The sequence below is a fragment of the Nanorana parkeri genome, unplaced genomic scaffold, assembly GCF_000935625.1.
Source record: "Nanorana parkeri isolate BGI_ZX_2015 unplaced genomic scaffold, ASM93562v1 scaffold125, whole genome shotgun sequence".
NCBI lineage: Eukaryota > Metazoa > Chordata > Amphibia > Anura > Dicroglossidae > Nanorana > Nanorana parkeri.
This window is the reverse complement of record NW_017306393.1, coordinates 818,612-833,274: the sequence shown is the minus strand read 5'-3', so window position 1 is coordinate 833,274 and position 14,663 is coordinate 818,612. Positions and strand designations below refer to the sequence as shown.

At 42.7% G+C, this 14,663-nt stretch overlaps 1 protein-coding gene across 1 annotated transcript in view; it reads right to left on the bottom strand.

The window, feature by feature from the left end:
• LOC108784722 (sperm-associated antigen 16 protein-like) overlaps positions 1 to 14,663 on the bottom strand; it is an 89,975-nt gene that overhangs the window by 19,740 nt on the left and 55,572 nt on the right. The window contains exons 7-8 of the mRNA XM_018553605.1: positions 9,314 to 9,431; positions 58 to 127 (exon numbers count right to left, since the gene is read on the bottom strand). Coding sequence (XP_018409107.1) covers positions 58 to 127; positions 9,314 to 9,431 — 188 coding nt within the window. The remainder of the gene's footprint in view (positions 1 to 57; positions 128 to 9,313; positions 9,432 to 14,663) is intronic.

The window sequence follows — 14,663 nt, the reverse complement described above, 5'->3', positions numbered from 1 at the left end:
AATAATAATAGAGACTGAAAGATATATTGTTTTGATAAATGTGTTCACATGCACTACCTTTTTTCACCGGAAGCTCAATTTTATGGCCAGATTCCAAATTTCTTAGTGTAGCTTGCAGACCAGTCACCTAGAACAAAATCATGAAATATATATGAGGTTTTGAACAAAAAAAAAAATTGTAATTGAAAAATCATGCCATTTCAAGCAACAGTCTGTTATCTTCACTCTTCTTTCTCCCTGCATGAAACTGCAGGCGCTTGGCAATAAAATGCACAAGAATAAGTGGACCGCTTCCCTATGATATATTGCTGCCATGATTATGCCCATATTCTAATCTTGGCTCAAATTGAACATCTCTCTATGCCCCTAATTTACTAGGATGAGAAGCTTCTGGGAATCAAATTCACAGCAAGACAACTGAATGGGAACTTGCCTTCAGGAATAACACATTATCATGCTTCTGACAGAGCTGTCTATTTAAATGCATTGTACTAGAAAAAATCCCGTTTTCCAAAAAGACATTCTTAATCGAATATTTTTTTTATAGGAAACCCCACAGTAAAATTGGACACAGAAACCTTGATTTATTGCACTGAGATTGTGAATTCTAGAGTTTAGATAAGTAGGAAGAACACAGTTTGGTACTTGGGTTTCTTAAAGCTGAACTCCAAGCAAACTGCTCAATACTGTTCACAGATGAAATACAAAATGTGGGAGCCGTTTTATCTGTCAAAAAGAATTCTGCATCAAGCCCTGAGATGTATATGGCTCTGTCCCGCAGCACAGCTCTGTCTACCAAGGTAGTTCAGAGGCGTCCTGAGGCGGGGGGACACCCGGTGTGGGTATAGGGTGACACCCGCCGTCATCACATCACACTCTGTACCGCGGTTACCTGCCGGTGACCATCTTGGTGATGGACTCCGGCAGAGAGAGGAGGGGATGTTCACCCGACGGGATAAGCTATGCCTGCAGGGTCCTCTCCTCTCCCTCTTGAGCAACTGTCGGGCTCTCGGTCCATGACCGAGTGCCCAACTTTTCAGAGGGGGTGTCACCCCTCCAATGGTGTCACCCGGATGCGGGCCGCTCCCCCCTTGTGATGCCACTGGGGTTGCTAACTGGATTTTCCCTGATGCCGTTTCACTTTCACTTACAGGTCTACTGCTACCTCTGCCCTGTGACTGGACACTGAAAGGGAGAGCAGGACACCTCTCTGTCACTCTGCTCTCTCCTCCTATCAGCAAGCTAGCTGCACTACAACACAACTAATTGGCTCCTTGAGCTAGTTTGCCTCCCCCTTTTCCAGACTTTCTGCTTTTGAGACTATCAGACTCTGACATCAAGTCAAATTTAAGTACTTGTTCTGCTTAAAATTAAAACATAAATGAAATAATGTATTAATGACTACAGAGCTGCATTAATTGAATTTCTTTTTTTTAATCTTTCCAAGTTCAACAGAAATGGGTTCTTGCATGCTGACAGGATCCATTTTCACTCGTTTGCATGCACTTTACTTTCAGTTTTCTCATGGTTTGTATATTGGACCACTAAAAAGGATTCTAGTACAGTAAGTATCTTCAGGAAAAATCCGCTTGTTTTATTCTGCTATACCGTGATTCATAGAAATACATCGATGGAAACTATACGATTGGCTTAATGTTTCTGTTTCTATGTACAACAATATAGATAGGAAAGAAAAAAATGGGCCTTTAAGCCGACTTCGGATTTGGATAGCAGGTACCTTCAGGTGCCAGCATGTATATATTCAGCTCCTTTCCAAAGCATTTTAAACACTTAAAAGTGGACGGGGCTCTGTAATGCAAGGTGCAACCAGAACTTGCAGGGAGCTAATGTAGCCCCAGCCCACCTCTGCTCCATCATACTGGTTCACAAACATGGCCTGTGGTTTCCATAAGAAAATGCAGGGGGCAGGACTACATGGTAACCATGCAAACTATGATCTATAGAGCACTCTGGAGGCCACTTTTAAAGCTTGAAAGAAACCCTCAGGAACACCAACAGCGCATGCGTTAAGGATTTGTTCTAATGAACATGATGAACTAAATGTACATGTGCTTTTGAAAGGTGATGCACTACTATTAAAGCCAAAAATCATGTTTGAGAGCCCGTAATTGGCTTATTTAAAATAAAAGTGATGGCAATGTGAAGTAAACAAGAGCAACCCATCAGATTGTCAGTCTACAGTAGGGAGACAGTGAAATCATTTCTGATAGATTGCTGTAGGTTATGACTTCTAGCATACTGCACAATAACTTGCTGAAAAGGCCCAAAAGTCGCTGTTCCATTGATCTCTAGAATAAGGCTATATTAAAATGGCAGCAAAAAGATTTTAGTTTTGACTTTCTAAACAGAGCCAATTTGGAGGAAGGCTATAGTAAACCTCCATTAGAGCTTTGGAGTTAAAGTATGTCTTTTAGGGCAGGTTCACACGATTTTCCGGTCCAGATCTGGTCCGGAAAATGGTGTGAACCTGCCCGCAGTTCCATTGCATTCCAGACCAGACAAAATGAGACGTGCAGTATTTTTCTGGTCTGGTCTGGTCTGGAATGGACTGCGCTGGTGTGAATAGAGGCCAGAACTAGCATAGGGATACATTAGGATGCATTTTGGGTCAAGAAATAAATCTGATGTAGTGTGAATGGGCCCTTAGATCTTTAGCAGTTAACAGATCAGTTTTTACCCAACATGTATGATGGATTGATAATATAGCACTGTACTGACTGTGGGCAATGGCCCACAGTCAGTACAGTGCTATATTATCAATCCAACATCTTCCAAGTGATAATGGTCTCTGTGGAGCCATCTGTTGCACATCATTTGTACATCAAATATTGTGTAACACAGCTGCATCAAACTAATCATAATGTCCTAAATTGTTCCCTGCATACGGCCATAGTAGATGGCAATACAACATAAAAACTGGCAAAACCAAAAGGCCAGAAAAAGTCGGCCATGGTAACCTAACCTGTGGTCATCCAGTGTGACTGAGTTTTATCTTATTTTGCGTAAAAGACTGACTCTAATTGTCCACTATGGACAAAACTTCACCTTTGTTCCCCTCCTGTTTTTATAAGCAGGCCCTACTTTAATTCATGTTTGATAAGGCTAGAAGAACTTATAACTGCACCTCTATTATGGGTTGATGGAATAAGTATTTAAAATGCATAAGTATTTTGGGATTACATTTAATAAACTACATTTATAAAGCTCTACGATCTCAGCAGGGAAAAATATATGTCCATCAAATATGTTGTGCTTAGGAGCACAGTGTATTGGAGTAACTGAAGCATTTTTGTACAGACATTATTATAATAATGGATAAAATACTAACAGAAACAAATAAAACTAATGAGAGGCCTGGGAGCACTGTAAGAGCAATCGTGGACACATGAATAAGAATTGATAACAAGGGAGAAAAAAAAAAAGGTTTCTGAGTGAACTGAAGGTTCTGGCTGAGAATTTACCTGAATACTAAAAGAGGAGATGAAGGAAGATGCGGACTGTTGAAGGCTTTAAAAGGTAAAACTAGGGCTTTGAACTCTATCCTTTGGACTTGGTGGAGCTAGCACAGAGATTGATAGAGAGAAGCAGAATTTCACGAAGGTGTATCAGCTAAAGTATAAAGACTACAGTAGGCTTTTTCTACATAATAGACGGTGTATTGAGGGTGTAACAACAGTCAAGGCGTGATATTATAAAAAGCATGACCCAGGATTTTACGAGCAACATGCATGACAACAAATGTTTTTTGAACACAGACAATTCTTGGTGATGTGGGAAATAAGAGCGAGATAAAAAGGTTAAGTAGCTACTGAATCAGTTTGGGTTTATTAGAAATATATAAACAGTGAAAGTTATGGCAAGCAAGGATGAGGATTTAAACCCATAGTGACGTCCATAGTATGTCACTGGCACAGGGCCCGTTTAAACAGACCCCCAGCGGCTAAAGACGACGGGACTCTGTTTACAATTGTAAAGCCAACTGTCGGCTTTACAATAGAAGCGATCTGGTGACTTAGCTGTCGCCAGATCGCTTCTCCAGGCCGGTAAACGGGCCACCCCCCTGCCTGCCTCCCCCACCATGTTTCCCAGGCTCCACTGCCCCTCTTAGCTTCTCTGGTGTCGGGGGGGGGGAGCTGGGGAGGAGATCAGCGAACCTCCGTTCACCATATCCTCCCCGTATTACGGGACCGGGATCGATGCAGATTGCATCACTTCCGGTCCCATAGCTGTCAGTGCTGGGCTCCTTTTTTTTAAAATCGGTATTCAATTGTGTTTTGGGGCATTTTCACTAAATTTTGGGGTTTGATAATACGTTGCGCTAATATCGTGCAACATAAAAATTTGCAATTGCCACAATTTTATTCTACAGGGTCTACAGCTCGCGGTATACTGAGACGCCGCAGCCGGAACCGTCCCGTCCCTGCCCGGTCCGTTCCGCCAGTCAGCGCTGGAGGATCGGACAGGGGAGGTGGGGTATGTGTTCGCTCATTTCCCGATCTACTGAGCCGACCTGTGACAGTTTCAGGTCTTGAACATCGCTTGCCTCATAATTCTCCTTTAAGACATGTGTTAAACAATACTTTAGTATTGTTTAACACATGTACATGTAAAGCAACCTTCTATACAACAATGAACCTGGCATCGGCAGCACTTAAAGTGGTATTAAACTCAAAAGATTGTTAAAAAGGAGAACTATGGGGTTAGGGCTTTCCCCATAGTTCTCCTTAGGGTAACGGGAGGACACAAACTAGCGTCCTCCAGTCACCCTAAGCTCAGTATACCGCAAGCTGAGACGCCGCAGTATACCGCGAGCTACAGCTCGTGGTATACTGAGACGCTGCAGCTGAAGCGGATCCCGACAATTATTATATCTAGAGGCAGAGCCAGCTGTACCCGCCCCCTCCTCCGTCCGCTGGAGGATCGGAGCCGGGAGGGGGGAATCCAGCCACTCCCCTGTCATGGCAGAGAGCTGTGACAGGATCGAGAAGTGAGCAAACGCCGGTATGTGTTCGCTTACTTCCCGATCTACTGAGCCGACCTGTGACAGTCTCATTGTCACAGGTCGGATAGAACCATGAGGTGAGTGAAAAGCACTCACCTCATAGTTCTCCTTTAAGCTATTTCAAATGTTGATGACATCACTTACAATGGATGCTGCTTCTTGGTGTTTAAAGTGTTAGTTTCCTGCAGAATCAGCTGGTCCGCTGAGCACTGGCCCGGATATCCTTTCTTAGGGTGGCTCCTTTCCCTTGCAGGGCCCTCCGGAGCCCCCTTTTTGTGCTCTAGTAAGCTGTGCGTGTCTCCACAAGCACACAAGGCAAGCCACTACACTGCTGTCTGCTCCTCCCTCTTCCTTTTTCCAAGTTAGTAGATCGGCAGTAGCTGGAGACAGCTTTTTCCCATGTGATCTTATACTGAACAGCAAGTTCAGGGAAGCTGGGCTAAGAGAGTACGAGCCAGTGGCTCAGAACATGATGACTAAGTGTTTCTTAGAAAAAAAAATTAAAGAAAATTTAAAAGAAATGTTTAAGAAAGTAAACTTTGCTGGGCAATGAATATTTGTTTGATCTGTATTCATTACTGAAAAAGGTCTGATACAGTAATATTACTTTAATAGAGAAAATATTATATATAACATCAAAAGAATGTTAGCATAACCTTGTAAGTTTCTGATAGCTGGTGTTGCCGGTCCACGCCTTTATCTAGATTGTGGCCGTATTACAATGATGGCTTCCTTTTCAGCTCTTTGATCCATCTGTTTGTATGGTCATGGAAATTGTAGATATGTGGTCTTGTCACCCCAATTTACAGTGTACGTCTGTATGCACTTTCACTGCACCGGACTGAATATACCAAGTTGTTTTGCTTATGTATGGATGTTGGCTCTTTTGGAGCAGAAATGTTTTTCTGGATTTATTGAAAATCTTTCATTGTGTTTCATATGTGGCACGCCATGCCACATAAGGAGTGATGCTGTTATTACATCTATTTTGCTTCTCTCCACTGCCTGTTAATCTGAAAAGTCAATCATCACACGGGGGAAGTGCAAAGAAGAGCGCCGTACACGTTTCAGGAAATGTATTCAGGTATGTGGATAACACCTGGATCAACATCAACACATAATGTACTAGTTGTCACTAAACACATCAACTCAGTGGACAACAAAAAAGCTGACGTGAACAGAGGTGTGTGTGGTGATCAGTGGTGAAGAAGTGATGATGGTGCAGAGGTGAGTGTTGACAAGATATGCAGACGGTGCAGTGATAAGCAGTGGATGAAGTGTGTATAGGGTGCAGAGGTGAGCAGGGGAGTTGGTATGTAGGGGGCGCAGTGAGAAATGGTGGACAAAGTGTGCAGGGGGTGCCAAGATAAATAGTGGAAGAGGAGTGCAGAGGTGAGTAGAGACTTTAGTGGGGACTTTTGGTGTGGGGGAAATTGTGCTTGATATGAAGTGGAATTTTTGTTGGCGGTAAGGATTTTCACAGGGGCATAAATAAATAATAAACAGGGGCATAAATAATAATTCTCACAGGGGCATAAATAATTCTGACAAAAGTGTTAACGTCTCGGCAGTTCCTGGTTGCCAAGTAGTCCGTGACTATTTTAATTAAGCTCTTCTTTAAAGCAGAACTCCGGGCAAATCAAATCTTAACCTTTGCAGTGGGGCTGCCCTTGCACTGCAAGGGTTAAGTGCTCATTTTGTCTAGGGAGCTAAAATAACAAAGTTATACTCACCCCAACCATGATCCCGGCTGCCTCCTACACCACTCCCTTCAGCCTGTCTCCTCCTCTCCTACAGCAATGTTATATCCCTCAGTGTCCTCACGTTCTATACACTCACTGGACCTTAGACCGCTGGAGCGAAAGGGGAGCAAAGCTAAAAGGGACCAGTCTAAGAGCAAACTGGAAATGTGCTTTGGTTGAATATATATTTATTAGGGATGCACCGATACCACTTTAAGACCGAGTACGAGTACAGATACTTTTGATCAAGTACTCCCAGATACCAATTACCGATACTTTTTCTTAAAGGGACAGGTCACATTTTTTCTAAAGCAATACAAACTAATGCTTTAAGGTCCCTTTCTTAATATTATGATTCATAAGATGACGAGGGAGCATGACGCCGGCTTCCCGGCCAATCAGAATGCCGGGCGCTGCGTCATTAAACGGCGCCCGGCTTCCGGATTTGCTAGCTTCCTGACCAATCTGGAAGCCGGGCAGCGCATCATTGCACGCTACCCGGCTTCCTGATTGGCCGGGAAGTTGGCTCCATGCTCTCTCATCACAAGTGATGAGAGAGCATGGAGCCGTTTCCTGGCCAATCAGGAAACCGGGCAGTGTGTAATGATGCGCTGCCCGGCTTCCTGATACAGGAAGTACTCGTGCTAGGTATCGGAGCATTTGGGCGAGTACGAGTACTCACCCAAATAGTTGGTATCGGCACTGATACCGATACTGGTATCGGTATCGGTGCATCCCTAATATTTATATATTTATTTTAGCTCTCTAGACAAAATGAGAACTTAACCCTTGAAGTGCAGGGGTAGCCCCACTGCACGGGTTAAGATTGTATTTGCATATGAGCTGTGTATAGAGCAAGTTTCCTCAGATTCTATGCCCTTTTAAGTTACTCCTACAGTCAGCACAGTGTGGCCACATCCAACTTTTGCTTAGCAGTGCTCCAGGTCTGTCAAAATCGTATTAAAATGATGCTCAGGAATCTATTTCATGCTGTGGACTCGAACTACTGTTTTATTAACAATGTTAGCGTTTCACATTCCTGCATTACAAATGAGAAAAAAATAACTATACTTGCATCAAATCACATGTTTACTGTGTGTTTATTTTATTTCATTTTTAGATAGTAATCTCTCATGGGCAGGGCCCTCCTTACCATCTTGTCTTCATTTGCATTGTAACTGTTACATAGTTACATAGTATTTGAGGTTGAATAAAGACCTAAGTCCATCAAGTCCAACCTATTGGTGATGTGTGCGTATGTATAGGTCCATGTATCATCTCATTCTTAAGAGTACCTGTACCCCTGTATATTACGGTCTCTCAGGAAAACGTCCAAAAGCTTCTTGAAAGATTCCACATTCTTAGCTGAAATCACTGCCCGTGGCAGCGAGTTCCAGACCCTAACCGCTCTAACTGTGAAGAACCCCCTTCGCCCCTTGTGCTGGAATTTCTTTACCAACAATTTTAGGTGGTGGCCTCTAGTCTTTGTTATGGAGTTAATCGTAAAGAGTTTGTTGCTAAGGTTGCTATCACCATTGATCATCTTGTACATTAAAATCATGTCCCCCCTTGTTTAAATTTAGTAGCCGTGTCTCATAGCTCTGGTCCTCCATACCCCTAATTAGTTTGGTTGCCCTCCGCTGGACTCTTTCCAGCTCAAGAGCATCGTTTCTGTGGACTGGTGACCAAAGCTGGACCGTATACTCCAGATGAGGCCGAACCAGCTATCTATAAAGTGGCACAATTATAGACATGTCTCTGCAATAAATCCCCTTCTTAATACAGGACAGGACTCTGCTTTGCTTACTGCAGCCTGGCACTGCGAGCTATCCTTCAATCTGTGGTCTACAATGACCCCCAAATCTTTTTCCATGTCTGACTTCCCTAGTGGCATACCCATAATTGTATAGCCCATTTGTTTATTTTTATTTCCAAAGTTCATTACTTTGCATTTATCGACATTAAACCTCATCTGCCATATATTTGCCCACTCCCCTATTTTATCCAGGTCCTCCTGTAATGTTATACTGTCTAGGTCTGTTTCTATTACCCTCCCAATTTTGGTATTATCAGCAAACACTGAAACATTGCTATTCACAACCTCCCCGATTTCGTTAATAAACAGGGTGAACAGCATGGGTCCTAGCACAGAACCCTGAGGCACACCGCTCATGACACTAGCCCAGACTGAAAAGGTGCCGAGCCCAGTCTGAAAAGGTGCCTGTAATGTCCTCCTTACATTGTAAAGCGCTATGCAAACTGTTGGCGCTATATACATTCTAAATAATAATAGAAATAATAATAATGTTCAACCCATTATTATTTGTCCTTGTATTTGGTAAAAATTCTCTACTTGGGTCCCAGTATGGTAACAATTTTCGTATTTTGTTTCTTGGATTACACTGTTTAAGAACCCCCTGCTTTTTTAGTTGGTTGTGTGTACAGATATCAACAGCAGCTTATTCTAAAACAACAGCCCACTTCTTCATTAGATTGGGGTTCTTCTTTAATGGACATTAAGCAGTACGCATTTACTGATTTGCATTACCTCTCCAACAGCTCTGTCTCTCTCCAGGCTGGTCAGCATCTTCTGCCGCAGAACTGTTTGGTACTTCTCATGCAGCTGCCTCAGCAGTGGCTCATAAGATGCATAATGATCCTTCAGTCTTTTGCAGAGCAAGAAAAAAAAAAAAAAGGGAATACAGAAAATGTTAACACCAACTATTCATAGCTACATGCTAGTACAAGACATTAATAATCTTTGAACCCTCGGTTGGATGTTGGTAGGCCATGATGAAGCTTCTGGCTCCCTGGCAGGTGGAACACAGCAAACTCTATGCCTGCTCTAAAGAGTACTAACATATTTAAAAGAAGCAAAAAGACTTGAATGGTGCCTCACAGTGCACATTATAGAAGAAAAACAATTTGCATCTTAAATGTATTAAGTCTGCAGCTGGTGCACATCTGCATAATTAACCATCTTATTAAAGTTTACTGGCTGTGCTGTGGTTTACAAGACAGAGCAGATACAAGTAGACTGTACCGAAACCAAACGCCAGGTAGTCTTAAACGAAACCCCTAAATCTAAGCTTTACCCAAGTGAACCACTTATTCTAACACAAAGCACGGGTTTATATTTGTTTGCCTTGCTTACTACCATATATGTTTAGTAATACACCAATATAATGCTTGCAATTTCCCTACATCTTAGTTTTCTATCCATTTTGTATTCACATGTAGTTGTTATCATGTGCATAGACCGGTAGACTTGAAGGCTAAAAAGGTCAAGACGCCTTTGATATAAATTAATTAAGCATTTACTGTGTATAATGTTTACTAAAGAGATACAGACATGACACATTTACAACAGACCCATTAGAATTTATATATTGGATTTCCATTGATCTGCTGTTTGCTCATTAATTCTGTTGGTGCGAGCATATGGTAAATTTAGCATAGCAAAGGTGCTGGATTGTTGAAACAATCATTCCACATATGGCGAACGAGCGGTTACACTGGGAAACTTGTTTGCTGCTGCTAGTGATTAAGTTTGTTGCAAATTTTCATTCACACATCTGTTAAATTACGCAAAGATTAACAAAGATCAAGCACCACTCTCCATTATTTCTTCATAAGCAATAACTGGGAGACAGTTATTGACATTAGTAAAGTAGTGTCTGGTCAGCTTAAAGCAACTCTGTCCGACCCAATGTCCAAAATACTTTTCAGTCACTGCGATCAAACTTGCAGAGAACACAATACATTCTCCTGTGCGCCACTATTCTATCTATTACACCTAATACAGCTTAATTATTCACTATACCCGTCTACAGCAGTTTCCTCTGCTTTTCCTAATTATTAAAGCCCAACTACACTTTCACTTTAATGCCCCTAAATACATTCCAGGTGCATCATAAGGTGTGCAAAGTCTAAAGGTGCCCATACACTTTACAACCCTCGCAAGACTTTTGTCTTGCGAGGGTTGTAAAGTACTTTAAAAACCGTATGATCTGCCCATCTTGGACAGGCAGATCGTACCTGCGATCATCGCAAACCCGCCCCCCTGAGGGGCGGACTTACGATGACTGTAATGAGGGGCGGGCTTACGATGACTGCAAACGGGCAGTGTGCGCGTGCGCACACCGGCCCGGTCGGCTGTTGTCGAACCAGCAGGCCACTAACTCGCCGAGAATCGAACGATTCCCGTGTATAATGTTTACTAAAGAGATACAGACATGACACATTTACAACAGACCCATTAGAATTTATATATTGGATTTCCATTGATCTGCTGTTTGCTCATTAATTCTGTTGGTGCGAGCATATGGTAAATTTAGCATAGCAAAGGTGCTGGATTGTTGAAACAATCATTCCACATATGGCGAACGAGCGGTTACACTGGGAAACTTGTTTGCTGCTGCTAGTGATTAAGTTTGTTGCAAATTTTCATTCACACATCTGTTAAATTACGCAAAGATTAACAAAGATCAAGCACCACTCTCCATTATTTCTTCATAAGCAATAACTGGGAGACAGTTATTGACATTAGTAAAGTAGTGTCTGGTCAGCTTAAAGCAACTCTGTCCGACCCAATGTCCAAAATACTTTTCAGTCACTGCGATCAAACTTGCAGAGAACACAATACATTCTCCTGTGCGCCACTATTCTATCTATTACACCTAATACAGCTTAATTATTCACTATACCCGTCTACAGCAGTTTCCTCTGCTTTTCCTAATTATTAAAGCCCAACTACACTTTCACTTTAATGCCCCTAAATACATTCCAGGTGCATCATAAGGTGTGCAAAGTCTAAAGGTGCCCATACACTTTACAACCCTCGCAAGACTTTTGTCTTGCGAGGGTTGTAAAGTACTTTAAAAACCGTATGATCTGCCCATCTTGGACAGGCAGATCGTACCTGCGATCATCGCAAACCCGCCCCCCTGAGGGGCGGACTTACGATGACTGTAATGAGGGGCGGGCTTACGATGACTGCAAACGGGCAGTGTGCGCGTGCGCACACCGGCCCGGTCGGCTGTTGTCGAACCAGCAGGCCACTAACTCGCCGAGAATCGAACGATTCCCGGCGGGTTTTCTAGCATGCTGGTTCGACGGAAGATGTGCGACTGTACAGTAGAAACGTTAGCACACCTTCTATAAACTGCACGATTATCGCACGATCATACGAGAATCGTGCAGTGTATGGGCACCTTTACAGTTTTTGTTCCTTAGAAAAAAAAAAGCCACATCCAGAGAAGAAAGGTCTGTCCTCTGACAGCATGCTTCAGAGAAGGACCCTTGCTAATGTGTGGAAGCATTAGTCTCTCCGCAGAGGTCCAACATGTCCCCTGCTGAGTAAGAGCTAAAGCTCTCTTATCAAGAAGAAGTATAAGCTTTGCTGATTGCAGAGCTATAAGACTGTTTCAGCAGGAGGAGTGTCAGGCCTCTGTAGGGAAGTTCCAAAGAGGTTTCCACCACACTCCTTACTGTATGTCCCATTTTAATGTGGGTGCTGCAGTAATAGTGGATGCTCGAGCGGCTTACGGATACGAGCTGACACCCACTCCCACACATAACATTCATCAGTCTCAAGTGATGGTAAGCTGACCAAAGAGTATCCATTCATATACACATCCTGTGGTTTGTTTGCTGGCTCTTTGAAAGTGGTTTATTCTGTATGTTCATTCTGTATTTGAATTTGACAAGGCAGGAATGTGACATCAGTATGGCATCAAGAGGGTGGGGAAGAACGATTTTGATTGGTTTGCACTTAGATTTAAACTTGTCATGTATTATAACACATTGTCATGCCCGATGAAGGGACCCGGAGTGGCTTTATGAGGAGATGCGTGTACATCAATAAAATGACCACTCGTTGAAGATTTTACTTTGGTGTGCTGGTGATGCACTTAACTATTTAGACCACTGCTTCCACACAGAGCGCAAGGGTCCTACTTTACAGCATGCTCACAGAGGACATACTCAGGATGTGGTTACTTTAGAAAAACTGACTTATAATATAAACCTTTTATTTTGATGCACCTGGAAAGTATTTAGCTCATTTAAACTGAATGTTCAATTGGGTTTTAATTCTCCTTTGTTGTCAGCGATACGGACCTTCAAATAAAGTACTACTACAGTTCACAAAAAACAAGTGCAGGTAGCCTGAGATTATGCAGGTTTAATGGTGCTCTTCATCTTGACTGGGATGCTCTTTTGAAATAGTTCCATATTCCCTATATCAAAGCAATGAACAGTATGTACATATTGAAAAATACTACTACACTTCTGAATCCGGCTCATTGCTAGTCTGTACACACAATTGCAAATAGAGTGCTGTCAGGAGCACAAAATAGCTGTATCACAGTGATTTTCTCTGCTTCATTCTCAGTGAATGCATGATTAACCCACCTGCCATGAAATGACACCAACAGACTTTACTATAAACCTCTGCATCATTTTTAAAATCACTTTATACATTTATATTGGAGTATATTGCAGAGGCACAGTACCAAATTAGAGGATGTTTTGTCCTCCTGGCTGCGGAACACAGACATAAATAATTCAGCAGCAGATTCATAATAAATCCCACTGAAATCAACAGGATTGTTTTCTTCAGTAATTCAAGAGGCGTACTTGTATCGAAGTTTCCATGCAGTTTGGAGCCCACACTTCCCCTACATAAACATGGGAGTTATTAAATTGCAGAACACTTGGCCCGTCTTTTACCTGCGCGCTGTAAAACAACACAGAGAACCTGGCAGGCTGTAGACTAGACTCACAAGAATGTTGTCCCGGGTACTTGTAAATTTATTTTAGGTTTTGTAACTTCTACTGTGCAGTAATGAAGTCATACCTCTATAAAGATAAAAAGGATAACTGAAACCACTACTCAAATTCCTTCACTCCCCACTCCTTCTCGATAAAAAGTAAAAATTGCACAGCAGACCTCAGGTGCGGGTGGGCAACCTTTCCATTTTTCAGTGCTCATTCCTCCTCTGTATCGCAAAGCACATACTGAATCAAAACACAACTGCATTGGGCCCACACACTAAATGGAATATGAGCTGGAGAGGGTTGACTGAGCACAAAATGATGAAAATACTTAGATGTATTAAAGAGAAGTAAAGCCAAAACATCCGCTGTGCCCGATGCGGCCGGCACGGCTCTGTGACAGGAGATCAAAGGGGAGATCAGTACACGATCTCCCTTTGATCTTCTCTCAGTCCACGAATGCAGGAAGTGATGTTTATTACATCACTTCCTGCATTCAGTGTCACTCTCCAGCTACAGAAGCTGATGAAGCAGATCTGTGCTTCATCAGCTTCTCTGGGGGACCCTAGGGGACAGGGGTCTTGGAGACCCCGATGTCTCCATAAAGAGGACCTGTCATTTAAATTGGCTATCACATAGGGGGTTTCTTAGCCCCCCCATGTGATAGCAATACAGTTGTGTTATAAAAAAAAAAAAGTAATACTAAAATTAAAGAAGCAATTAAAAAGAAAAAATTCTAAGTCCCCCGCCATCACATACACATGCAGATATGCGTCGGGTGCGCCTATTGTGCTGCACATGTTACATATAACCACAAACGTCTGAGTGAGAGCAATAATTTTAGGGCCATCAATCACTGATAACGCTAAACTGATGAGCGGTAAAAGCTTTATGGTCCTCTTTATGGAGACATCAGGGGTCTCCAAGGTCGCTTGACTGTTAACTAGGAGGCTGAGTGATTTTCACACGCCTCATAATTCTCCTTTAAGCCATGCTGCTGACGTGAAGGTGGAAATCACTCATCTCACAGTTCTCCTTTAAGCTCCCGGCCGGCCATGTCATTACAACGGCCGGCTGGGAAGCTGCTCGTCGGGCTCCACCGTCCTCTCGCCACAGACGAG